This window comes from Petaurus breviceps, unplaced genomic scaffold (genome assembly GCF_028583685.1).
Source record: "Petaurus breviceps papuanus isolate PSGF00001 unplaced genomic scaffold, PetGlider_PUasm1.0 90919, whole genome shotgun sequence".
Classification (NCBI taxonomy): Eukaryota; Metazoa; Chordata; class Mammalia; order Diprotodontia; family Petauridae; genus Petaurus; species Petaurus breviceps.
The window spans coordinates 43122136-43150115 of NW_027187378.1; the positions used below are offsets into that span (position 1 = coordinate 43122136).

At 36.7% G+C, this 27980-nt stretch overlaps 1 protein-coding gene across 1 annotated transcript in view; it reads right to left on the minus strand.

The window, feature by feature from the left end:
• The window catches only part of KCNU1 (potassium calcium-activated channel subfamily U member 1), a 305967-nt gene that overhangs the window by 247305 nt on the left and 30682 nt on the right, over window positions 1-27980 (minus strand). The window contains 2 exon segments of the mRNA XM_069075353.1: window positions 2218-2329; window positions 22810-22900. Coding sequence (XP_068931454.1) covers window positions 2218-2329; window positions 22810-22900 — 203 coding nt within the window.

Consider the following 27980-nt stretch of genomic DNA (forward strand, 5'->3'; position numbering starts at 1 on the left):
TTTTGCCCATTTATCAATTGGGGAATGACTTGTATTCTTATAGATTTGACTCAATTCTCTGTATATTTTAGAAATGAGGCCTTTATCAGAGATACTGGTTGTAAAAATTCTTTCCCAATTTCCCACTTCCCTCTTAATCTTGGTTATATTGGCTTTGTTTGTACAGAAGCTTTTCAATTTGATGTAATCAAAATTATCCATTTTGTAGTGCTCTCTAATTCTTGTTTGGTCTTAAATTCTTCCCCTCTCCACAGATCTGATAGGTAAACTATTCCTTGCTTTGTGAGATTGCCTACACTATAACCTTTATACTTAGATCATGCACCCATTTAGACTTGCTGGTGTTAGATAATGGTCTATGCCCAGTTTCTGCCATACTATATTCCAGTTTTCCCAGCAGTTTTTGTCAAATAGTGAGTTCTTATCCCAAAAACTGGGGTCTTTGGGTCTATCAAACAATAGATTACTGTAGTCATTGACTGCTGAGTCTTTTGGGCCCAATCTATTCCATTGATCCACTCCTCTATTCCTCAGCCAGTACCAAGTAGTTTTGATGACTGCTGCTTTATAATACAGATTAAAATCTGGTACAGCTAGTCCACCTTCCCTAGCATTTCTTTTCATTAATTCCCTTGATATTCTGGACCATTTGTTCTTCCAAATGAATTTTGTTACTATTTTTTCTAGCTCTATAAAGTAGTTTTTTGGTAAATTGATTGGTATGGCACTAAATATATAATTTAATTTAGGTAAAATTGTCATTTTTATTATATTAGCTCAACCCAGCCATGAGCAATTGATATTTTTCCAATTAGTTAGATCTGACATTATTTGTGTGAAAAGAGTTTTGTAGTTGTGATCATATAGGTCCTGGGTTTGTTTTGGCAGGTAGATTTGCAAATGAAGAACAAAAATACAAAGAGGACCATGAAAGTAATTTCATCTTTTGTACCAACATCTCATGATTTCAAGGTGAAGGTGAAAAGAATTAGAAACTTTAGAGGTAAAAGAAATAGTGTAGGTGAAGAGAATAGAAACTAATTATGAAATATAATTATAAAATATAATTAGTTTCTATGCTCCTCCTTTTTTCACCTTCACCTTGAAATCACAGTTTCTATCCTCCTGATCTTTTCACCTTCACCTTGAAATCATGAGATTTTGGTACAAAAGATGAAATTACTTTCATCGTCCCCTTTGTGTTTTTGCTCTTCATTTGCAGAGCAAGATGAGATGACCAGATATCTAAGAAATTATATTTTTTTTCCTTTGGAGACAAAATGAAAAAAATTTAACTGATCTGTGTCCCGTTCTTTTTGTATGCAGCTTCCTCTTTTAGTTTCTTTATCATAGGAAGATTAATATTGATCTCTCTGTTCTTCCAATAGTATGGTTGGTTTTGTGTTTTTATCAGTAAAAAAAGTTTTAATAATTTTGGGCACCATCTAGCTTCCTTTTCTACGATTCCATTACTCCCTCTGTGGAAGCAAAAGATGGTACCTCAACATTCAGGGAAATTATAATTATAAAATTATTAAAAGATTATGAAATTGTTTTCTGTTTCATGGATTGACCTGGCCAAATAATTCATAACTTAATGGTCACTCTCCAGGTTGAGCTACAATTTGTGATGTGCAGGGGATAACATTTCTCTATACTTAGCTATTGGTTACTGAAGAACTGAATTCAACTGTTGCCTGTAAGAGTTATCATTACTAAGTCAAATGTAAAATTTCTTTAGTTAAATATAAATGACTTGAATTTCCTCCTCAGAAGAAAATGGACTAATCAAATGCATTTTAAAAAATAACATGTTTATTTACAATATTGGTTCTCAAACTTTTCTAAAAGATACATAAAAATATTTCATGGATTCCTATATCATAAAAGTTGTATGATTCGTATGCATTCATTGGGAAAATTCTTAATGACTAAAGAACAGTACTTTGTATAGCTGTTTATAGTTACCTTATAATAACTTCAGAGCACTTTAAGAGATGCCAAATGTAGACTGTAACCACTAGTATAAGTTACTTTGCATAGGCTTTTTACACTGGTCTAGAGAATTTCCTGTCACATATATTGAATAATTTAAAACTATGAAGAGCCAAAATATTGCACACCTCTGAAAGGTATAGAGTAATTAAAAAATAAATAAACAAAAACAAAAAAAAATAACTTCATAAGCAACATATAGATAGTTACAGACACACTTACCTAGCCAGTTAATCTTCAGATAACAGGCAACAAAAGTTGGTGGAATGGTAAGGATATCTACCAAGGAGTTTATCTTCAACCAAAACTTGATCTTGTCTTTGGCACCCACAAACTAGAAATCAAATCAGCAAGTCCAATGAGTTAAGTTCTGTTTGGACAGGTTCAAATTTAAGGCATCATTAGTATATGACTTTAATCATTAACAATGCATTCATTAAGAGGAAATTTAGTTTCATTATATTTTACATTTTTCAGCTAATGAAAAAGTGGGCCTTGTGATGGTCCCTATAAATTCCAGCCTTAATCAGTTATGGGAATTAAAAAAAAAACTACCAAGCTGTAAAACATGGAATCTGAATCCAGAACTTTCTGAATATGAAACTAGCTTTCTATCTACTATCTTATGTTAATTCTAAGAGTATAAGTTGCACAGCAGGCACCTCTTTCTGTTGGTAGATGAAATTTCCTATAAAAAAACTTTTAACACAAATGAAATTGTAAATGTGGTTCAAAATAAAACAAATGAGTTGTTACTTCTCTTTAATATTACTATGTTTTTACATCACTTTCTTTCTAAATATCTAATTTTGAGGGGCAGAGACAAGATGGCAGAGTAAAAACAAGAACCTGGCATGAGCTCCTGCTCCAATCACTTCCAATAGATGTAAAAAAGTGACACTAAACAAATTTAAGAGCTACAGAACCCACAAAGTGACAAAGAGAAACAAATCTCCTGCTGAAGGCAGCCTGGCAGGCTGACAGGAAAGGTCTGTCTCACCTGGCTGGGAGCTGAGCACAGTCCTGCATGGGCAGCACAGTTCTGGCCCCAGGATGGTCCTGACCAGAGGTGGCCAGAGCAGACTGAATTACCAACAGCTGTGGTGGTTTCCAGACTTCTCAGCCCATAAATGCCAGAGAGAAAGTAAAAGGTCAGTGGGGAAATATTTTGCAACAGAGGAACAGAAGAGCAAGGTCTGGCACCTGCCCCCAGGAAGAGAAGTGGTGGAGGTGCTGTGGCTGCAGCTGCTGCCACGTGGCTGCCTCTGAACCTTCTAGCCTGCAGATCATAGGGTAACCATTCATAGGGTAATCACTCTTGCCTTAACCTGCTTGGATCTGGATCGCTATCTTGGGTGGAGGTCCTGGGGTGTGTGGCCAGGTGCCAGAGCCTGTGGGGACTGCAGAGAGGGCGCCCTCCTAATAGCTCCAGCAGCTGCAAAAACCCCAGTGATTTGGGATAAAGCTCTCTCCATTCTGGAAGCAGAGTTCTACCATGGCAAAGAGATCAAAAGTCAAGTAATTGACTGGCAAGATGAACAAGCAGAGGAAACGCAATCAGACCATAGATTCCTTTTTTGGGGACAAAAAGGATCAAACCATGAAATGGGAGGAAGACAGTGAAGTCAGAACTCCTGCATCAAAAGCCTCCAAGAAAAATACGAATTGGTTATAGGCCATGGAGGAGCTCAAGAAGGATTTTGAAAATCAGGTAAGAGATGTAGAGGAAAAATTGGGAAGAGAAATGAGAATGATGCAAGAAAATCATGAAAAGCAAGTCATCAGCCTGCTAAAAGAAACCCTCCAAAATACTGAAGAAAATAACACCTTAAAAATAGACTAATTCAAATAGCAAAATAGGCCCAAAAAGCCAGTGAGGAGAAGAATGCCTTAAAAAGTCAAATTTGCCAGATGGAAAAGGAATTTCAAAAACTCACTGAAGAAAATAATTCCTTCAAAATTAGATTGGAGCAAATGTAAGCTAATGACTTTATGAGAAATCAAGATACTATAGAAAAGATCCAAACAAATGAAAAAAATAGAAGGCAATGTGAAATATCTCATTGGGGAACCCACTGACCTGGAAAATAGATCCAGGAGAGATAATTTAAAAATTATTGGACCAGGGTGGCCAGGTGGTGCAGTGAGTGAGAGCGCTGGTCCTAGCATCAGGAGACCTGGGATCAGTTCTGCTCTCAGATACTTAACACCCAAACAAAACAACTGGCCGTGTAACCTTGAGCAAGTTACTTAACACCAATTGCTTAGGGGCGGCCAGGTGGCGCAGTGAGTAAGAGTGCCGGGAGACTTAGGATTGGTTCCAGCATCAGATACTTGGCACACACACACAAAAAAATAACCGGCCATATAACCTTGAGCAAGTTACTTAACCCTGAGTGCTTTAAAAAAAAAATATTGGACTACCTGAAAGCCATGATCAAAAAAAGAGCCTAGACGTCATCTTTCAAGATTTTTTTTTTAAAGAAATTGGGGTTAAGTAACTTGCTCAAGGTTACACGGCCAGTTATTTCTGGGTGTGGTGCTAAGTATCTGATCCGGGATTCGATCCCCAGGTCATCCTGACACTGGGGCCGGTGCCCTTACTTGCTGAGCCACCTGGCCACCCCTAAGCAATTGGGATTAAGTAACTTGCTTAAGGTTACACGGCCAGGCGTTTCTGGGTGGGTGCTAAGTGTCTGAGCCTGGATTCGATCCCAATCCCCTGGTCATCCCGACACTGGGGCTGGTACTCTTACTCGCTGTGCTACCTGGCCACCCCATCATCTTTCAAGAATTTATCAAGCAAAATTTCCCTGATATTCTAGAACCAGAGGGCAAAATAGAAATTGAAAGAATTCACCGATTGCTTCTTTTTTTTTTTTTTTAAAGCAATTGGGGTTAAATAACTTGCTCAAGGTTACACGGCCAGTTATTATTTCTGGGTGTGGTGCTGAGTATCCAAGCCCGGGATTCGATCCAGGTCATCCCAACACTGGAGCCGGTGCTCTCACTCACTGAGCCACCTGGCTGCCCCGTCACCAATTGCTTCTTGAAAAAGATTCCCAAAAGAAAACTCTTATGAATGTTATAGCCAAATTCCAGAGTTCCTGGGTCAAGGAAAAAATATTACAAGCTGTCAGGAAGAAACAATTTCAGTATTGTGGAAACACAATCAGGATAACACAAGACCTAGCAACTTCTACATTAAGGGACTGAAGGGCTTGGAATATGATATTCTGGAGGTATAAGGAGCTAGGATTAAAACTAAGAATCACCTACCCATCAAAACAAAGCTGAGTATAATGTTTCAGGGAAAAATATGATCGTTCAATGAAATACAGGATTTCCAAGCATTCTTGATGAAAAAACCAGAGCTGAACAGAAAAATTGACTTTCAAATACAAGAAGCAAGAGAAGCATGAGAAGGTAAACAGGAAAAAGAAATCAAAAGGAACTTATCACAGTTGAACTATTTACATTCATACCTGGAAAAATGAGAATGGTAACTCATAAGACTTTTCTCAATATGAGGATAGTTGAAGGGAATATGTATGTGTGTGTATATATATATATATATATATATATGTATATATACATATATGTATAGGAGGGTATATGTGTGTATAAATATATATGTGAGTGTCCATATGTATATACATATATACATAGAGGGCACAGGATGAGTTTAATATGAAGGGATGATATCTAAAAAATAAAAGTAAGACGTGAGAGAGGAATTTATTGGGGAAAGGAGAAAGGGAGGGATAGATTAGGGCAAATTATCTCATATAAAAGAGGCAAGAGAAAACTGTTACAATGAAGGGGAAGAACAGGAAGGTGAAAGGGAATGGGAGAACCTTACTCTCATTGAATTTGGCTTAAGGAGGGAATAACATACACACTCAATTGGGTATCTTACCCTACAGGAAAATAAGGGGGAAGGGGATGATAGAAGCGAGGGCACATTGGGGGAGAGGGTAATTAGAAGCACACACTTTTTTTTTAAAAAGCAATTGGGGTTAAGTAACTTGCTCAAGGTTACACGGCCAGTTATTTCTGGGTGTGGTGCTAAGTATCTGAGCCCAGATTTGATCCCCAGGTCATGCTAACACTGGAGCCGGTGCTCTTACTCGCTGAGCCACCTGGCCACCCGTAAGGATATAAACAGACTGTTTTCTTTTTGTTTTGTTTTTTTAAGCAGTCGGGGTTAAGTAACTTGCTCAACGTTACACGGCCAATTATTTCTGGGTGTGGTGGTATGAAGCACACACTTTTGAAAAGGGACAGGGTCAAAGGAGAAAATAAAATAAGTGGGGAGGGAGCGGGATAGGATGGAGGGAAATATAGTTAGTCTTTCACAATGTAACTACTGTGGAAATGTTTTGCATAACTACACATGTACAACGTAGAATTGCTCATCTTCCCAGTGGGGGTGGGTGAGGAGGGAAGAAGGGAAAACATCTGGAACTCAAAAGTTTTAAAAATAAATCTTTAAAAAAAAATCTAATTTCTCCATCTCTTGCTCAGAGAGATATTCTTTATAGCAGTAAATATAAGAAAATTAAAAAAAAAGCAGTTTATCAAAATTAATCAGTACATCAACAAAAAGGGAAATATGATAGACTAAAATGATCCCTGGATTTGCATTCAAAGGTCTGGATTTGAATTGCAACTCTGTAACTTCAGGCCACTTCTGTGATCCTAATTAAGTCACTTAATCTTTCTAGATTTCAGCATACTCCTTGAGCAAAAATAATAAATCTGGGTTAGATGACCACTAAGTTTCTATCTTATCCCTTGAAGAAGGAATGGCAAAGTACTCAAACATCTTTGCCTAGAAGATGCCATGGATAGCATGACATGCTATGGTCCATGGATCTTGAAGAGTCGGATACGATTAGCAAAAATATTCTATATAGATCTATATCTTATAATTTTTGTTGAGTTTTGAATTAGTATTGACATCTTTTATTTGAAAATAACTTTCTTTTTTTTTTAAAAGCAATTGGGGTTAAGTAACTTGCTCAAGGTTACACGGCCAGTTATTTCTGGGTGTGGTGCTAAGTATCTGAGCCTAGATTAATAACCTTCATTTTCTAGATATATTTTATCTCCTCTTACCAAAGAAGCAATTTCTTATAATAAAGAAAAATAATAGAAAAAGAAAATAAAAGAAGTAGTTTATCAAAACTAACCAACATATAGACTAGTTGGCAATATTCCATAATAATAGCCTCTCATGTCTGCAAATAAGAAAAGGAAATTTTCTTTCTTCTTCTGTGAGAACAATTTTGGTCATTATAATTACACAATATTCAGTTTTGGCTTTATTTAATTTTTCCATTTATGTCATGTTAGTCATTCTGTATATTATTTTCTTGTTTTTGATGATTTCACTACATCCTTTCATATACATTTCCCATACTTATACAAATTCTTCATATTCATAATTTCTTATAGTAATATTCTGTTCTACTTATATATCACAATTTGTTGAGTTATTCTCTAGTCATTAAGTATTTACAATGTTTCCAGTTCTTTGCTACCTTAGAAAGTACTGATAAAACTAGAATACATGGAAACTTTATTTCTGTCTTTGATTTCTTCAGGTTACATGTCTAATTATGGGATCTTTGCATCAAATGATATTTGATCACATTTTTGATATAATTTCCTATTGGGGTTTAAAGGATGTGCAAAAACTCAACAGACATAAGGAGGAGTGAGGAAATTCCTGTCATAGGGAAAAACACAGTCATGAAAATGCAGGGTATGTCTGAAAAATATTGAGTTGTTCAGTTTGTTTAGAATCAAGAGTATTTGGCATAAAATAAAATAAGATCAGAATGGTGGTGTGGTACATGATTATGTAGGATCCTAAATACCCAGGAAAGGAAATTTCATTTTACTTGATAGGCAACTAGGGAGGCACTGAAAAATTTTGTAGTGTCACAGTGTCAGATTATCATATGAGGAATATATTAGTGTGTAAGCAGTGTGAAGAATGGATTGGAGCTCATAGAGCATGGAGACAGGAAGATCATTTTAGGGAGATATTACAGTTGCCTAAGTAAGAGGCAATAAGAGCCTGTTTTAAGGTGGTGGCAGTTGAAAGAGAGAGATGGGGATAGATTTGAGGAATATCCATCATGGGAATAGAATCAAGAGGCCTCCTAATTTGTGGCTGAGAAAGATGGATAAAGGACAAATTCCTTGGAATTTCTATCTTTGGTCTGGACCCTATTTACCTTTCCTGGCTTATCAGCATCACCACTCCTTACACAAAGTCTTTTGCATTTATCCATAGTTCATTGTTACTGAAATTTGCTTTTTGTGCTACTGCCCACATGCCTTTGTTTATATCTACATTTCTTGAAAGCTTTCCTTTCCAATCTCTAACATTATTTTTCTTCTTCCATTGTAAAACTTTTTTTCAACTATCTCACCTTGAAATACTTCCTCCCACTTTTATATACCTATAGAATTTGATGGAATTTTTAAAGAAGAGACATTAATTTGGAAATCTATTTTTTACATCTTGCCTCCACTATAATTTGCATGATATTGGACGCAATGTCTCTAAGCATAGACTTCTCAGTCTATAAAATGAAGCCTAATAGAATTCTAGAGCTCCAAAGGACCTTATGGGTCATCTAGTAGAACCACTTTATTTTACAAAGAGGTAAAGAGAGTTAAGGTCATGAAATTAGTTTGGGGTAGACTAATGAATCTTTTAAATCCTATCCATCTCAAAATTTCATTGGATATTATTTAGATAATATGTGTACAAAAGATCTTATTAAATAGCAAAGTGTTAAGTATATAATATGAAGTATATTTTAATTAAGTTTACTAAGTATTTAAAAGAACAGTGGTTTTGATATTAGGGAACTTGGTTGTGAAGTTAATTTCTTATGTTTATTTAAAAAAATTTTGGAAGCAATTGGGGTTAAGTGATTTGCCCATGGTCATACAGCTGATAAGCATCTGAGTTTCGATTGTGAAGTCAAGTTACCCTGAATCCAGGGCTGGTGGGGCAGAGCCAAAATGGTGAAGTAAAAACAGGTACTTGCTTGAGTTCTCCCCTCAAACCCCTCCAAATACCTGTAAAAATGACTCTAAACAAATTTAAGAGCAGCAGAACCCACAAAATGACAGAGTGAAACAAATTTCCAGGCCAAGGCAACCTGGAAGGTCAATAGGAAAAGTCTGTTGCACTAGTCTGAGAGAGGAGCACAGTCTAGAGTGGGCCATGCTGGCACAGATGGTACTGGAGAAAGCCTTAGGGGACTGAATCACTGACAGCTGTGGTGGTTTCCAGACTTCTCAATCCACAAATGCCAAAGACAACATAGAAGGTCAGTAGGAAAGGTCTGTTGGATTTGGGTGAGAGAGGAACAAGGTCTGACCCTGGCCCCAGCCCCAAGGCGGTGGTGGCAGCAACAGTGGCTGCTTCCAGAGCTCTCAGCCAACAGATAGTGGGGGATCCAGCAGCTGATCAGAGGTGTATTGCAGGGATAGATCTCTTTGCTGGTGCTGAGGCAGGATTCTCTTGCTTTGCCTGTGCTTGGATGTGGGTCACAGTCCTGGGTGGCAGTCCTGGGATGAGGAGAAGCACTGGTGTGGTGGAGCTTGTGGTGGTGGTGGAGAGGGAATTCTTCTCACAGTTCCAAGGCAGAAAAGAGTGCTTGTAGTCACTCACAGACCAGAGCACAGACCAGGAGAGGAGTGAACACTCTCCTTTCATCATACCACCTTGGAAGAACTGAAAATTTACAGGTCCCTAAAAATATCTTTTTTTGTTTTGTTTTGGAGGGCAATTGCGATTAATTGACTTGCCCAAGGTCACATGGCTAGTTTTTTTGTATTAAGTGTCTGAGGCCGAATTTGAACTCAGGTCCTCCTGACTCCAGGGCTGGTGCTCTATTTACTGTGCCACCTAGCCACCCCCCCCTAAAAATATCTTTCAAAACAGCTGCACAAAACCCCTGATCCTAGGGACAGCACACCCTCCACACTGGAAACAGAGACCTACCTTAATAAAGGGCTAAAAAAAAAAGTCAAGTGATTGGCTGGGAAAATGAGCAAACAGTGGAAAAAATCAAACTATAGAATCTTACTTTGGAGACAAAGAAGATCAAAACATACAACTAGAAGAAGACAACAAAGTCAAAGCTCCTACATGAAAAGCCTTCGAGAAAAATATGAATTGATCTCAGGCCATGAAAGAGCTCAAATAGGATTTTGAAAATCAAGTGAAAGAAATAAAGGAAAAATTGGGAAGAAATAGGAGAGTGATGAAAGAGAGTCTTGAAAATCTTGAAAAATGAGTTAACAACTTTCCTAAAGGAGATCCAGAAATTTCTGAAGAAAATAACACCTTAAAAATAGACTAATCCAAATAGCAAAAGATGTCCAAAAGCCAATAAGGAGATGAAGCCAGGGCTGGTACTCCATCCACTCTACCACTAGCTCATGATGATCAATGAAGTTCATTTCTAACACTGATTACCTACTGGCAAGATACCCTCCTTTAAGCTCCAAATCTTATCTGTAAAAATATGTGTAATAATACTTAAACTACCTACATAAGAGACTAGTTGTGAGGAAATTATGTTTTGAAAATCAAAGTGTTATATAAATATGAGGCATTTTTCCATACCACTCATTTGACCCTAAGCTTAATTTTCTATGATTTTTTTTTCATATCTGGAATAATAGAATAGTGGATTCGGATTGAAGAAGAGCTAGTTTCAAAGTCTGCCTTCAGCATTCACTAGCTGTGTGACTGTGGGCATGTCACATAACCTATCTGGCCTTGTTTTTCTCATCTGTAAAATGGGATAATAAATTAGGAATATTAAGATGGGATAATTTTGAGTGTAGTATGATGATCAATGAAAATCACTCTACAGATTTAAAAATTGTGTGTTAAAAGAAGTAGTCATAGTCCTCAGTGATACCTCCTCAAGTAAACCTGCCTTCACATCTGGTATCCACCATTTACTAAACTCTGGAGAAGTGGGTAAAGTTATTTAAACTCTAAAGTCTTAATTTCCTTATCTACAAAATGGGGCTAATATGACATTTGCTATCTATCAATAATGCTTTGAATACATCCCTTGGTAAACATTATAGTACTATATAAAACTACTAATTATTGTAATTTTATATAATAATTAGACCTAGAAAGGAACTTTGTCTTTATCACTCATAGTGCCTTGACAAAGGTCCTACTACCTTTCTACTCACTGAAGTTTTTATAACCTCAGTGCCATTCTACTCTTTACTGTTCCTTGGCCCACTCTAAGTTCAGGTTCCTGTCATCAGTCTAATTGGACTATATTGACTCTTAATTAGATTCATTATCTCAAGCCTCTTCCTTCTCCAATCTGTCTGCCAGAGAGCTGCCAAAGTGATATCTCTAAAGTGCTGTACTGGCCTTATTACTCTTCTACTTGGTTAAGTTCCAGTGAGTAGCTCCCTGATTCTATGATTAAATACCATTTCATATTTATCTCATCCTTTTAAAATTTACATTTTGAATAAGTTTATATTGGTGCAATTGTCCTTATGATATAATTCCAGACTTCTCAACCCACAAATGCCAAAGACAACTTAGAAAGTCAGTAGGAAAGGTCAGTTGGACCTGGGTGAGAGAGGAGCAAGTGTATAATTTACAGAAAAATAAAACCTAGCCCGAAACATGCATATATTGGGGATACATGCTCAGTTCTTTTCTTTCTTTAAACTATAAGAGTATATGATCAAAAATGTTTGGAGATCACTGCTATAGGACACTCTCATTAAACAAACTCATGTTACCAATACAGAATAGCTTCTGCTTTACTCTTATAATCTTCCAGTTTTCTAGGTCATAGACAGGGTAATTTACTTGCCAGGGTCTGACACAATCAGTATGTGTTAGAAGAAAGACTGGGACCCAGGTTTTTCCACATCAACAATTTAGGGAGCTGGGGGCAGAGCCAAGATGGCAGCGTAGAAGCAGGATAACTCTGTGAGCTTCCCCCATAACCACCTCAAATGCCTATAAAATATGACTCTAAACAAACTTTAGAGCTACAGAACCCACAAAAATTTAGAGAGACATAAAAAGGTAAATAGAAAAGGAAAAAAAACCCATGTTATTCTGGAGAAAATTGAGTGGAGATGGAAACTAATATATATTTTTTCCAGTGGTACATGACACCTAATACAAAAATTGTCCGCATACTAGGGCATAAAAACTTGACAGTCCAATACAGAAAGGCAGAAATATTAAATGCCTCCTTTTCAGATCATGATGCCATAAAAATTCCATGGAATAAAGGGCCATGGAAAGATATACTAAAGATTAATTGAAAACTAAATAATCTAATCCTGAAGAATGAGTGGGTCCAACAACAAACCACAGAACCAATAAATAACTTCATCCAAGATGATGACAGTAATAAGACAACATACCCAAACTTATGCAACCAAAACACTTCTTAGGATAAATTTTATATCTTTAGATATTTACATGAATAAAATAGAGAAAGAGGAGAACAATGATTTGGGCATATAACTAAAAAAGTTAGAAAATGAACAAGTTAAAAATCTCCAATTAAATATCAGATGAGAAATCCTAATAACCAAAAGAGAGAAGAATAACATTGAAATTAAGAAAACTATTGAACTAATAAATAAAACTAAGAGCTGGTTTTATGAAAAAATAGATAAAACCTTTGGTTAGTTTGATTAAAAAAAAGAAAGAAAAAGAGATTACCAGTATCAAAAATGAAAAGGGTGAATTCACCACCTGTGAAGATAAAATTAATAATTGGGAGCTCTTTGCCCAAATGTATGCCAATACATCTGACAATTTTAATAAAATGGATGAATACTTAGAAAAATACAAACTGCCCAGATTAACAGAAGGGGAAAATAAAATACTTAAATGACACCATTTCAGCAAAAGAAATTGAACAAAACATCAATGAACTCCCTAAGAAAAAATCTCCAGGGGCAGATGGATTTACAAGTGAATTCTTCCAGACATTTAAAGAACATAAACTATTTGGGGAAAATAGGTGGTGTCCTACCAAATTATTTCTATCATACAAGTAAGGTGCTGATACCTAACCGGGAAGAACCCAAAGCAAAGAAAGAAAATTATAGACCAATTTCTCTAATGAATATAGATGCAAAAATTTTAAATATTAGCAAAAAGATTACAACAATTCATTACCAGGATAATATACTATGACCAGGTGAAATTTATGCCAGGAATGCAAGGCTGGTTCAATATTAGGAAAATTATCACCACAATTAACCATATCAATAACAAAATTAACAGAAATCATATGATTATCTCAATAGATGCAGATAAATCTTTTCACAAAATACCACACCCATTCCCATAAAAACACTAGAGAATATAGGAATAAATGGAGATTTTCTCAAAATGATTAAGTAGCAGCTATCTAAAACCATTAGCAAGCATTGTATGTAATATAGAACCATTTCCAATAAGATCAGGGGTGAAACAAGGATGTCCATTATCACCTACTGATATCAATATTGTACTAGAAATGTTAACTTTAGCAATAAGAGAATAAGAAATGGAAGAAATTAGAATAGGCATCAAAGTAACAAAGCTATCACTCTTTGCAGATGATATGCTTATATATACTTAGAGAATCCCAAAGAATCAACTAAAAACTACTTTAAATAATTACCAACTTTAGCAAAGGTTGCATGACATAAAATAAAGCCCTATAAATCATTATCCTTTCTATATATTGCTAACAAAGTCCAGCAGCAAGAGATAATATAAAGAGAAAATCAATTTAGAGTAACTGTAGAATGATAAATGTTGGAAAAGACATGGGAAATTTGGAACATTAATTCATTGTTGGTGGAGTTTCACCATTCTGGGGAACAATTTGGAACTATGTACTATAAAAATGTACCTTTGACCCAGCAATACCACTTCTGGAGCTGTATCCCAGAGAGATCATAAAAATGGGAAAAGGACTCACGTGTAAAAAACTATTTATAGCAGCTCTTTTTGTGGTGGCCAAGAACTGGAAATTGAGGGGATGCCCATCAATTGGTGAATGGTTAAACAAATTGTGCTATATGGATGTAATGAAATACTATTGTACTATAAGAAATGCTGAATAGGTGAACTTCAGCAAAAACTGGAAAAACTTATATGAATTAATGCTGAGTGAAGTGAACAGAACCAGGAGAACATTGTGCATAGTAACATCCACAGTGTGTGATGACTAATTTTGACATGCTTAGCCCTTCTCAGCAATGCCAGGTCCTAAAACAATTACAAAAGACTCATGATGGAAAATGTCACCCACATTCAGAGAAAGAACTACGGAGTCCGAATGTATAGTGAAGCAGACTATTTTCTTTTTTGTTTTGTTTTTTCTTTCTCATGGTTTCTCCCATTCATTATAATTCTTCCATACAATATGATTAATGTGATAATATGTTTAATAGGAATGTATGTGTAGAGCCTATATCAGATTGCAGGCCATCTTTGGGGGGGAAATGTAAAACTTATGGAAGTGAATATTGAAAACTAAAAATAAATAAATTAACTATTAAAAAAAGTAATTGTAGACAACATATAATATTTGGTAGTTCTACTTGCCAAGACCGACCCAGGAACTATATGAACACAATTACAAAACACTTTTCATACAAATAGTCAGATCTAAATAATTGGAAAAATATTAGTTACTCATGGGTGGGCCAACCTAATATAATAAAAATGACACTTCTACCTATATTGATTTACTTATTTAGTGCCATACCAATCAAACTATGTAAAATAACTTATGGAGCTAGAAAAGGCAATATCAAAATTCATCTGGAAGAACAAAAGGTATAGACTATCAAGGGAAATAATGAAAAAAAATGCAAGGGAAAGGTGAACCAGCCCTAGCATATATAAAACGATTATAAAGCAGTAGTCATCAAAACTACTTGGTACTGACTGCAAAAAAGAGTGGTGGATCAGTGGAATAGATTGGGTACACGATACACAGTAATTGATGATTATGGTAATCTACTCTTCGATAAATCCAAAGACTCCAGCTTCTGGGATAAGAACTCACTATTTAACAAAACCTTTTCGCTGGAAAATAGTATGGCAGAAACAAGGCATAGAGCAACATCTTCTACCATACACCAAGAAAAGGTCAAAATGGGTACATGATTTAGACATAAAGGGTGATACTCTAAGCAGATTAAGGGATGAAGGGGTATTTTACCTGTTAGATCTAGGGAGAAAAATTTATAACCAAAGAGGAGATACAGAATATTGTGAAATGGAAAATAGAAAATTTTGATTACATTAGATTAAAAAAGTTTTGCACAAAATCAATGCCGTAACTATTAGAAGGGAAGGAAAAGACTGGGAAACAATTTTTACAGCCAGTGTCTCTAACAAAGGCCTCATTTCTAAAATATATATAGAACTGAGTCAAATTTATAAGGATACAAGTCATTCTCAAATTGATAAATGATCAAAGGATATGAACAGGCAGTATTCAGAGGAAATTAAAGCTATGTATAGTCATATGAAAAATGCTCTAAATTACTATTAATTAGAGAAATGCAAACTAAAACAATTCTGAGGTACCACATCACACCTATCATTTTGTATAACATGATACAACAGGAAAATGTTAATGTTGGAGATGTGAGAAAATCGAGACCCTAATGCATTGTTGGTAGAGTGGTGAATTGATTCAACCATTCTGCAGAGCAATTTGGAACTATGCCCAAAGGACTATAAAACTGCATAACCTTTGACCCAGAAATATCATTTCTAGGTCTGTATCCCAAAGCAATCTATCATAAAAACAAGAAAAAAAAACAATCTACCAAAAAACAGCATGTACAAAGCTATTTAATAGCAGCTCTTTGTGGTGGCCAAGAATTGAAAATTGAGGGGATGCCCATCAATTGGGAAAGGCTGAACAAATTTTGGTATATTAATGTAATGGAATGCTATTTTTCTGTAGGAAATGATAAGCAGGTGGATTTCTGAAAACCTGGAAATACTTACATGGATTGATGCTGAGTGAAGTGAACAGAATCAGAACATTGTATAGAGTAACAGCAACATTTTGCAATGATCAACTTTGATAGACTTAACTCTTCTTAGCAATACAAGGATCTAAGACAATTCCAAAAGACTCATAATAGAAAATGCTGTTCACATACAGAGAAAAAAGTATGGAATATGAATGCCAGTCAAAGCATACAGTTTTTTTTTCTGTTTTTTGTTTCTTCTTTCTCATATTTTTCCCCTTCAGTTCTAATACTTTTTTGCAACATGACTAATGTGGAAATATGTTTAATATGATTGTAAATATATATTTAGAAAGTCTACCCCAAATGTTCACATGGACTATTTGTACCTGACCTGTGGTAGAATATTCTGTGTTTGTATGGGTCTGATCAGCCACCACTGAACACATCAGAACTCAACTCAAGCATAGTGTTTGTCATTTTAGTCCTCTTTGAGAACAAAGGACAACAACCAACCAACATGTATAGCTCATATTGGATTGAATGCCATCTTAGGGAGGGGGGAGCAAAAGCAGGGGGAGAAAATGTAAAACTCAAAATCTTTGTTGAAAACCATGAACAAATAATAATAAAAAAGAAATACCGTGAGTCATTTTTTTTATACTTTTGGTACATTGTTGTAATGAGAATGGGAATTGAAGATCTTCCCTGCCCCTTAATAGACCTAGGGGGGAGTTTGAAGACCTCCCCTTATTTGAAAGTAAACTTTGCCCCCTAATAGGCTGAATGCAGTCACATGGAGCCTGTGCTGAGAGGAATTTTGCTGAAGGGAAGCAGAGCCCACAGGAAGCTGGTCAGAGCTAGCCAGATGGTGGGGGACAGAGGAGCTCAGGCAAGGAGATAGAGAGGTGTGTGAGTAAATATTGATCTTGTATTGGTTTGTGGGAAGGCTGAAGGATGGCATGGCTCTCAGTGTTATTATGGCTTCTGAATATCTTTGGTGCTATGGTGGAATCAGCTTACTGGTTTTGGGATTTGGTTTTCTGGTTTCTAAATCCTTCAGTTCTATCCTCTATCAGGAGAGTTTGGCATATTTTGTGATCAAATGTTATGTGACACTTATAGTCACGGTCTTTATCATGATTGTGGGAGCTGTAAATATTGCATTGGTGCTATATTTAGTGGTGAGGAGGGGATTGTGAAAAGCAGACCTGTAGTTGGAGGCAGAAAGTATTTAGAAGAAGAAATGGCTATCCCAGGAGGATATGCCTTATGCCTCCCTAGCGAGGGAATGGTCTTAAAGTAGAGGGTTCTGTGAAAACTGGGAACAGAGACTACAGCAGGGAGAATTTTTAGATTTAGAAACATGTTTGCAAAGAATACCAATAAAACCTGGGAGAGAGCTGGAGGTAGTGAGTAGAAGAGGCTAGGTTTCACTGACAGGCTTCCATATTGAGTGTAAATTCAAAGACAAGCTGTAACAAGGGTTGGCTAAGTGTCAGCATTCACCATCTCCTTTAGAAGAGTAACATGGAGAGTCTCAGGTGAAAGGAGAGAGTACTGGAGAGTCTCTAGAAGCACAGGGCTGTTGTAAATTTGGCTCAGAAAAAGAAGAAAAAAAATAACAGGAGGAAAGTTCATACAGCTTTGGGAGAGTCTGAGCCTAGTTGCTATGACAACATGTAAAGCTGAGCATGAGAAGCTTTCCAGAGGACTGCTACTATGAACAGCTTTCAAGATTCTGATTACAAAGCATAGTGAACTCTCTTATTTATTCAGTAACAAACTAAGACAAAATATTCACAGAAAATCAAAATACAGCATTCAGAATGTTATGGCATAGCAACTTATTACTAAAATGGCCACACAGTTTTCACCAAAGTGGTCACCTAATTTTAAGCAAAAGATAACATTCATTTAGTAAGTCCTTCATTTAGTAAGTTGTTAATTCAATCACCCTTAAGGAGGCAAGCCTCCTTAATTGACACAAAGTACAAAGGTCAAAGTCCTCTACCAGTAGGCCACATTGTCTTAATCTCTTCAATCAAAAAGTCTTTCTTTTTGATTGGAAATTAGTTTCCAATAATCCTTAATTAGTAAGTCCTTAACTCAGTCATCTAAATGTAAAGGTCAAAGTTCCCCACCCCTAGTAAATCAGGATTTTCTCAGTTTTCATTAAATACCCAAGGAGAGGTATTTTCATCCTGACTTGAGGATGTCTCTCCACATCCATGGTTCCCCTTCCATAGTCACAGCTCCTACCAGCTCCTTGTTGTCCAGCTCCTTGTCCAGTTTCTGTTCCATACTGAAGCTCACAGTGCCAAGTCCACTTCAAGTCCTTCACAGTTTCTGTTCCTAGGAAGATAAAGCTTAACAAAGCCACAATAACATGCATTCACATTACCAGTACCCTCATCAATTCATTTTCTCCCTGAAAAATCAACATGGAACCAACAACAAGATCTGAGGAATTAGCACAGATAATTAGTATAGTGCCAGGACTTCTGAAAACATCAGCAAGACCCTCCTCCAGGATTTATGGAAACATACAACAAGAAAATCCTCTTTCAGGGATTCTGAACCAGCAGCAAGGTTTCAGGGTTTCTATAACAACAGTACCGTCCTCTATCAGCAGACAAATCTGACAGCAAGGCTCCAGGGTTTCTGTAACAACAGCACCGTCCTATATCAGCAGACAAATCTGACAAAGTAACATCAAAACAGACCGACAGAGTATCGGCACCACAGTCATGCTTCCTCACAGTTTTCCTCTCTTCTCAGCAGTTCTCAATTCGGTTCTCAGAAGAAGTTCTCAGGAGAAGTTCTGGCACCACGAGTTCTGTTCTCCATTTTGTTCTCAATTTATAGCAGTTCTCAAGAGTTCTCAGGATCCTGGCAGTTGTCTTTCTCTCTCTCAGCAATTCTCATTCCTGGCAGTTGTTTCTCTCTCTCCAGCAGTACCTGCTCAGCCTCTCCAATGCTCTCTCCCAGAAGTTCTGGCCTCTCTTAGCTTGGGCTTTTCCTTATATATGGTGTTAGCTCCTCCCTCTTCTGCCCCTTCCTGTTATGTCAACAAGTCCATCCCACTATGGGATTCCCAATTTCTGGGTCTTTATACTTGACACAATCATTAACTTGGAACAGGGTGCTAATTACCTTTTTGATTGCAAATAAAAGGGGTGTGGCAGCAAGCACCCCAAGCATCCTCAGGGTTTGCTGCCAACATAGGTTCTTGGATCTGCTTTGATAAAGGAAAGCAACTCAAAATGGGTTAACAAGCTTACTTTAATCAGTCAAACATATATTGTTTACCTTGTTCAGGGGAAAAAGGTCAGCACCCTGAACTTCAAAGTATACAGGCAGAATTATCAAGACAGAAACAGATCAAGTAGACAGCTTTCCAAACTGTCCAGCCATTACATCCATACCAAATCAACATCTGGGTTTCAACATCTGGGTTTTTCAAAGCCGGGGGTCTCTGGACAACGGCTTCCCATAATCCACATCAAATCACAGAACACTTCTCAAAGTGAGCCTGGAAACAAAGCCTCACATCAGGGCTTATATAGCCTTCTCCTGGCTCAGAGAATGTAACAATCTTATTGACTCACTGGCCAATCAAGAAGTATCTACTGAAAAACAAGCCTCCCACCCCAGGCTCCTGGTGCACTTTAGCCTAGGGGCAGGGAAGATCTTTAAAATTTACATTCCCATTACAAGAGGCAGGGAAGATCTTCAAATTCCTATTACCATTACAAAATGACTGCCAGGAGAGTGATACCAGTATTACTGAATGTTACATTGTTTTATGGTGAAGCTTTTACAGAGGCAGAAGCTTGCCCCATACTGAGGAGAAAGCAGGAGAGTCAGGGAGGGCAAGCAGTGTTTTAAGGAGATACTTGATGATTTCACTCAGCAAGAAATTACTGATATTTTGAGCAGATTCAACCAAAGGATGGGAGAATCCTTAGTGTCTTAAGTGGTAAGAATCACTGATGAAGGAGCTGCTGGGGTAGTGATAAAATAGACTGCTTGAAATTTGTAAGTATTTGCCAGAATCCTTTTGTCCAGCAGGCTTTTAGAGATTTTCATTTGGCAGGAGGGAACACGACCAATCTGTTAGATTTAGCTGCTGATGGATGCAATAGAATGTATCCCGCTAATTCTATGTGGCCTAGTGGAGACAGACTCTGGTACTCACTTAGAGACTGCATGATAAAGTTGAAAGAAGAAATAATGAAAACTCCTATCAAGGTTGGAAATGCAGATACGTATCATGAAATCCCCTTAGCAGTTCCTCATAGAAATGTCATGGTGAAGATAACTTCTTCTGCTTATAAACACTTACTTATGACTATTAATTGGTGAAATAGGACACCCTCTGTCAGAGGTGCTGGACAAGATTTCACAGCTAAGTGACTTAGGAGAATGGGAAAATGATAAATTTCCTTGAGAGAGAAGAGTAAATAGCCAGTAGATTCAAAGTCAGAATAGATTGCCAAGAAAAGAATTGTTTACTGCTCTGTTGAGAACAGGGGTTGATTTAAAAAAAAAAATTGATGGTATTCCAACTAATGAACTATACAAAATGTATCAAGAAAATGGTCTTGATGTTAAACAGAGTAGAGAAGTGGGAACTGCCCCTACAGATGCTCTTGAACCACTGTATTCAAGTTTATCACACCTTCAGGGAGACCCACATTAAAGGAAGCGCTGGGATAGGTGGAAGTGGTCAATGTGCTGAGCTTGTGACAGTGTATAAAGCCATTGGAATAGAGCGAGGAGGACAGTGTCACATATTCTGCTGTGAATGAAGTTATGATAGTGAGTTCATGGACTCTAGAGGCACGGCTAACCCTCTATTTGTTTCTTTTTGACTTGTTATCTGTTAAACTTGTTTGCAAAATTTTTTTTTCTGCAGGATTAGTATCCTTCACCTGCAGATACCTGATTGCTTAAGCTGGATCTCGCCCCCTCTCCATGACTGGTGATGTCCTACCTCTGGACCTGGTGTCAACCAAGTTCCAGATGATGGCTAAAGATCTGACTTTTCAATTGGGACATCCTGGACCTGGCATTGACCAAGCTCCAGATGACAGCTAAAGAACTGAATTCTTGAATGGGACCTTTTGGGGCAGGGAAAGCTTCATGTCCAATTTCAGCTTGAAGTAGCTTTGGAAAACAGACCTTTGCTCCTTACCTCAATATTTTGATCCTCATTTGTTTGAGGGGAAAAAGAAGGGGGGCTTGACCCTAAGCTATTGTTTTATGTGCACAGTTTTTATATTATTTCTGTTATATTGTTGCAAAGTTCTGTTGACACCAGTTTTTCCACCAGTTATCCTTAAATTCTCATTTATTGTTAATGTACTTTTGCTATGTAAGGGACATGAAAGATCTGGGGGCCAAATGTAATGAGAATGGGAATTTGAAGATCTTCCCTGCCCCTTAATAGACCTATGAAGGAGTCTGAAGACCTCCCTTGCTTTGAAAGTAAACTCTGCCCCCTAATAGGCTGAATGTAATCACAGGAAGCTTCCCTGCTGTGAAGATAAACTCTGCCCCTTAATAGGCTGAATGTAATCACATGGAACCTGTGGTGGGAGGAGTTTTGCTGAAGGGAAGCAGAGCCCACAGGAAGGTGGTCAGAGCTAGCCAGATGGTGGGGGACAGAGGAGCTCAGGCAAGGAGATAGAGAGGTGTGTGAGTAAATATTGATCTTGTATTGGTTTGTGGGAAGGCTGAAGGATGCTGTGGCTCTCAGTGTTATTATGGCTTCTGAATATCTTTGGTACTATGATGGAATCAGCTTATTGGTTTTAGGGTTTGGCTTTCTGGTATCTAAATAAATCTTTCAGTTCTATCCTCTATCAGGAGATTTTGGCATATTTTGTGATCAAACGTCATGTGATAGTTATAGTCACAGTCTTTATCATGATTGTGGGAGCTGTAAATATTGCATTGGCGCTACAATTGTCTGTGGGGTATTATGAATTATTTGCATTGATTTTGCATTTTCTGTTGTACAGTATAAAGGCTATCTTGTGCTTCAAAAGAAACAAAACAAACAAAATAAATGACAACAGCAATAATACCAAATAGCTTATATTAAGATAATATTTTGCCAATAAGGCTAGTGAAATATCCAGCGTGAGATGTGTTTGATATGTTTAGGATCAGAGGGTCATATATTTAGACATGGAAGGGACCATTAGAAATCATCTGATCCAAAGCTCTTACTTCACAGATAATGTCTATATAGAAATCATAGATAAATACTATAATGATAAGTGATTAGTGAAGTGGGAACAACACAGTACTGAAGATAAGAAGACCTGGTTTTGAGCAACTGCTCTACATTGATTAAGTGTAGACTCTCTGGCAAGTCTTTTGAACTATATAATAGTCGATTTTCTTACTTGTAAAATGAGCATAATGCTATTTTAACCCTATCTCTCACATGGTTATTCTCAGGAAAGTTTTCTAGAAGTATGAGTTATCATTAGGACTTAATAATATATTTAGGAAACCAACAATTAACTAAGATAATGGGACAAAGTATAAAGTGATAGTAATAATTCCTCAGAACTATACAGTGTTTATAACTGACAAATCATTTTCACATGTGTTCAGAGGAACATGGCTTGAGACCTAAAAGAGACCTTAGATGTCATTGGAAATCAACAGATTTTTTTACAAAAATGGTTTATTTCATACTTCTTGTATTGAAATCTCTGTAACAATAATACTCTTCCTACCATTTTAGTTACTTACCCGTAATCCAAAATAAAATGCCAAGAACATATTGAAGGCCAAGTCAACAAGGAGTATTATATCCTCATTTCTTGAGCAGTTTTCAACAGGACTGGAGGAGAAATAAGAACATGGTATACTCAGACAGAATTGTGAAATGCTTTACAACCTATTTCTTCACACTACAAAATGCCTCTGAAGATTTGTCAAATTATCTGGTTATTTTTTAATTCCCTGTATAGCTCCATCAATGCATGATCAGAATGGGGTACAAGAAAGCATTAGATGGAGAATAAAAAGAGAAGGGTTAAGTCCCATCTCTGCCACCTACCAGCTCTATGTATTTGGTCAAGTCACTAAAATTCTTGGTTGGCATCTCGGTTTCCTATTAAAGAATATGCATGTGATCTTCATACTACATACTTCATAGAATATTTTGGAAAGCAAAACACTTGATAAGCTTTAAATTACTACAGAAATACCTGTAGTATATCTATATCTATCTCCATATATCATGTATATAATACATACATATGCATTAATACATCTATATGCGTTTGTACATATGTATATATTACATGTATGTGCATATATGTGTGTATATATGATTATCACTAAGGTATGATAATAGATCGATTTGGGCAAGGGGGGGGTTGGTTGTATACAAAATTTGAATAACTAGCTACTCTTTCCTTCATTAGATTGTAAAATCCTTGAGGACAGAGACTATCTTTTCCCTCTTTTGTATCCCCAACATTTAGCACAGTACCTAGCACATAGTCAACTATTAATAATTATTGATTAATGGGTTGATTCGCACAGACTACTAACTCATTCTGGAAATAGAAGAGTAAGCTTATTTATCTTCGCTTCACATTTTATCACTAGCACATTTGTTCATTAACAAGATAGAATATGTCTATTACATACATCCAGCATGGTGAGGTGAGGCATTCCACTCCACAATCATTTGAGAAGACTAAGGATGCTTAGCCTGGAGAAGAGAGTACTTGGAAGGAAAACTTTTTGTTGTTATTCAGCCATTTTTCAGTCATGTCCCCTCTTCATGAACTCAGCTGGGGTTTTCTTGGTAAAGATACTGGAGTGATTTCCCATTTCCTTCTCCAATTCATTTTACAGATGAGGAAACTAAGGCAAGCAAAGTTAAGTGGAATGCTCAGGGTCACATAACTATTAAATGTCTGAGGCTGAATTTGAACTTAGGAAGATGAGTCTTCCTGACTCCAGACTCCGTGCTCTATCTACTGTGCCACCTAGATACCCAGGATTATTTTAGCTTTCTCAAAATATTTGGAAGGTAATGGTTTAGAAAATATCTTAGGCTTTCTCTTCTTGATTCCAGAAGGCAACCTAGGAACTATGGTTGGGATGGCACTAGATTTTGGATCAATATAAGCAAAAACTTCCTAACATAACAACAAACAGCTGGAATGAATTTTTCTTAAAACAGTGAATTCTCAAATACTGGAGATCTTGAAGCAGAGGCTATATCACCACTCCTCAGACATGTTATAAAAGATTTCCTTCTTATTTAGGGGTTGAACTCTGTGGCCTCAGAAACCTCTTCAAATCACAGAATCTGTGATACTATTATTTAGGTAAAATAATGGATATTTTGAGGGTGCTTATAAAACTGATAGTCCTTAATGTGATAAAGCATTCTTAGATTTTTGCTAATTCATCAAAATATGCTGAGGTTAGAAGAAGGGGTGTTTACTTTATCAAAGTGATTTCATCTAAAAAAAATCTTCTGATGGGTGCCACAGACTTTTTAATAAATGTGGCATAAATTAAGAAAGAAAACAAAACCTCTCAGGTCACATGGCTGAATAATACACATAATGAGCCTGGTTTTATATCTTAGCAGTGAAGATATTTCTGATGTCTACTTTAAGATATATATATATATATATATATATATATATATATATATATGGCATGCTTATATTTATAGTGTATCAGTATTAGAAGATACCTTTGAGATAACCTAGTACAAACTTTCCTTTCCCTCATTTTGTCAATTTTTGATGCACTTTGTTTTGACATATCTAGCACTTCTTGATAATCAACACCTGATCCACTTGTACCCCCATAAGGAATGAAGTTAAGCAAAATCATCTGATATAGAGATTGTGACTTAGTACATATAATCTTCCATTTTTGTAATTTACTATTCCTTAACACAAAGGATTTGAATCTTAGTTTTTACTAGTTTGAAATCAGTTCTGTCTAATTGCCATCCTTAATCTGATGCCTCCTAGCTCTCTATAGTTAGTTCTGATCTCTCTCCTGAGCTCTAATACCACATCACCAACTATCTGGACAGTTTCAACAGGATATCTCGTTGGAATTTAAAATGTACAAAACAGAACTTCTAATCGTTTCCCTTATCCCTAAACCTATCCTTCTTCATGACTTTCTTTTTGATGGTACCCCTGTTTTTTCAGTCCCTCAGGTTGGTTGTTGTGGTTATTCATCCTTTGTTTTAAGAGGGCCAAAGCCATCACAAGGGTGATGTCCTGACATGCATGTGAATTGGATTTGTCAGTGAGACAATTCTGTAGTCATTCTCTACTCTTTTTTTACCCATTCGACAAATATTTATTAAATTCCTCTTATATGCAGAACACTTATGCAGTGAGAGCAAGCCAAATACTAAGTAAGATGTAGCCCTTGAATTTTATAGCATTTGAAATCTGGTAGAAAAATACAACACATATTCAAACTGAACAAGATTGGGAAGGAGAGGTTAGGGTGGCGAAGGAAAGAATAAGCATTTAGTAACCACTATGTTTTAGGAGGTCAGCTAGGTGGTGCAGTGGATAGAGGGCTAGGCCTAGTGTCAGGAAGACCCAAGTTCAAATGTGACCCTCGCATACCCACCAGCTCTGTCACCCTGGGCAAGTCACTTAACTTAGTTTCCTTACCTGTAAAATGAGCTGGAGAAGGAAATGGCAAACTACTCAAGTAACTTTGCAAGAAAATTTCAAATTGTATTCACAAACAGCTAGACATGGTTGAAACAGCTGAAGAACAACATGTTTCAGGCACTTTGCTAAACCCTTTGTAAATATCATCTTATTTTATAGCCACAATGACGCTAGATGTAGGTACTATTATTATTCCTATTCTTCAGTTGAAGAAACTGAGGCAAAAGAGGTTATGTGACTTGGCCAGGGTCCTATAACTAGTAAGTCAGATTTAAATTCAATTCCTCCTGACTACAGGCCCATCACTCAGAGGAAGTAAAAAGTGCTGTGCATTCCATTATGCTGTAAAGTATAGAGGAAATTATGCTGGATCTGGAGTTGTAGAACACAGGTTCAGATCCTGTCTCTGTCTGCTACTTTACCACTGATGGTTAGTACTCTGTGATGTTGGGCTTGAGGTTTCTTCATTTCTAAAATGAAGTAGTTGAATAAGATAACCTGTAAGATGCCTTCCATCTCTAAATCTATGATCAAATTAGAAGACTTTTCATTCATAGTATGACTTTTAACTATCTTTTAAAAATTTTATTTAGTTTTAGTTTTTAACATTCACTTCTATAAGTTTTAAATTTTCTTACCCTCCCTCTCCTAACCCCTCCCCAAGATATCATGGAGTCTGATATAAGCTTTACATATACATTCCTATTAAACATATTTTCACATTAGTTATGTTGTAGAGCAGCCTTGGCTTCTTCAAAAGCTTTACTCTGCTCAAGTCCCCAATAAAATTCATATTTCTTCCTAGTAATTTCATATAAGGGTTTCAAAATCTGTCCAAGATATGGTATGTGATGTCACCAATATCCAAATAATCATGTAAACTTTTGGGCCTCTTTCTTATCGGTGGGGATAGGAAAATCCTGAATCGTTTGTCGGACTTGCAGAAGAATCTCTTGCAGCTCTTTATTCCATTGTATACCCCAAAATTTTACATTTTGAGCTGGTGCTTGAATCTTTGCAGGGTTAATTTGACACCATTTGCTTTTCATATTCTCAAATAAAAGCATCAAGCTCTTCTCCACTTCTTTTACATTTTTTCCTTGTACCATAATATCATCAATGTAATGGGTAAGCTATACATGAGGTAGCTTTAGTTCATCCAAATGTTCAGCCACAATCCTATGACAAATAGTAGGACTATTCAGATATCCTCATGGTGTATATTGTGTTCCCTGCCAAGTTAAAGCAAACTTGCCCCATTGTTTAGAGTCTATTGGCATGGTAGAGAAAGCATTGGCTAAATCAATAACTGCATCCCAAGTCCCATCATATTTCTGGATCCTTTCTATTAAGGTGATGGTATCTGGAACAGCAGCATACAAGGGAAGGCTCACCTTGTTCATTTGTCTATAATCCACTGTCTTTCTCCACATCCTATCTGATTTTATTAATGGCCAGACAGGATTATTCCATCCTGTGGTTATAGGAACTAATACTCCTGCTTCAGCTTATTCCTTTATAGTATTAGTAATTACTTCAGAAGGCTGAGGTAAAGTGATTGGGTCCATTTTTATTTTTCCCACTAAAATTGTATTACTTCCTATTTTTCTTACTGCAAATTGGTATCTTCCTTCAGGTAAATTCAGAGTCATGCCTCTCAATATGTCTATTCCAGTGATGTATTCAGGAATTAGTATAATAACCACAGTATATTCTTTCTCAGGTAATTGTCCAATTTTCATTGTTTGTTTAACATGTCTGGCTGATATTTTAGCCCCTCCCAGGCCCGTGATGATAATAGGAGTTCCATGTTTGAATTTATCAGGGTTTTCATACATAAGGTAGGCCTCTGCCCCAGTATCTGTCAATGCCCTAGTTACAGTAGTTGATCCATTTTTCTAATATATGGTTTAAACAATATGGGGGCTGTAATCATGTCTTTGTATTTTTTTAATCTGGACTGGGATTTGGCTTATTTCCTATTCTCCCTGAAGGTGTGGTAAACTTGGATACAATGGTTCAGGAGTATCTGTAGAGGTGGTTCCCCCTTCTCCATTCAGTCTAACATTAAGTACCTTTTCTTGGTACATCTTATGTAGCTCTTTAGTTAGAATACCATCAATTGTTCTAAAATCTATCTCTGCTCTAAATAGAGAGGTAAACAATTATTTTCTTATTAATCTAGTCTGACTTTGAATCCATCTCAGACACTTGACCCACTTACTAGCTATGTGACCTTGG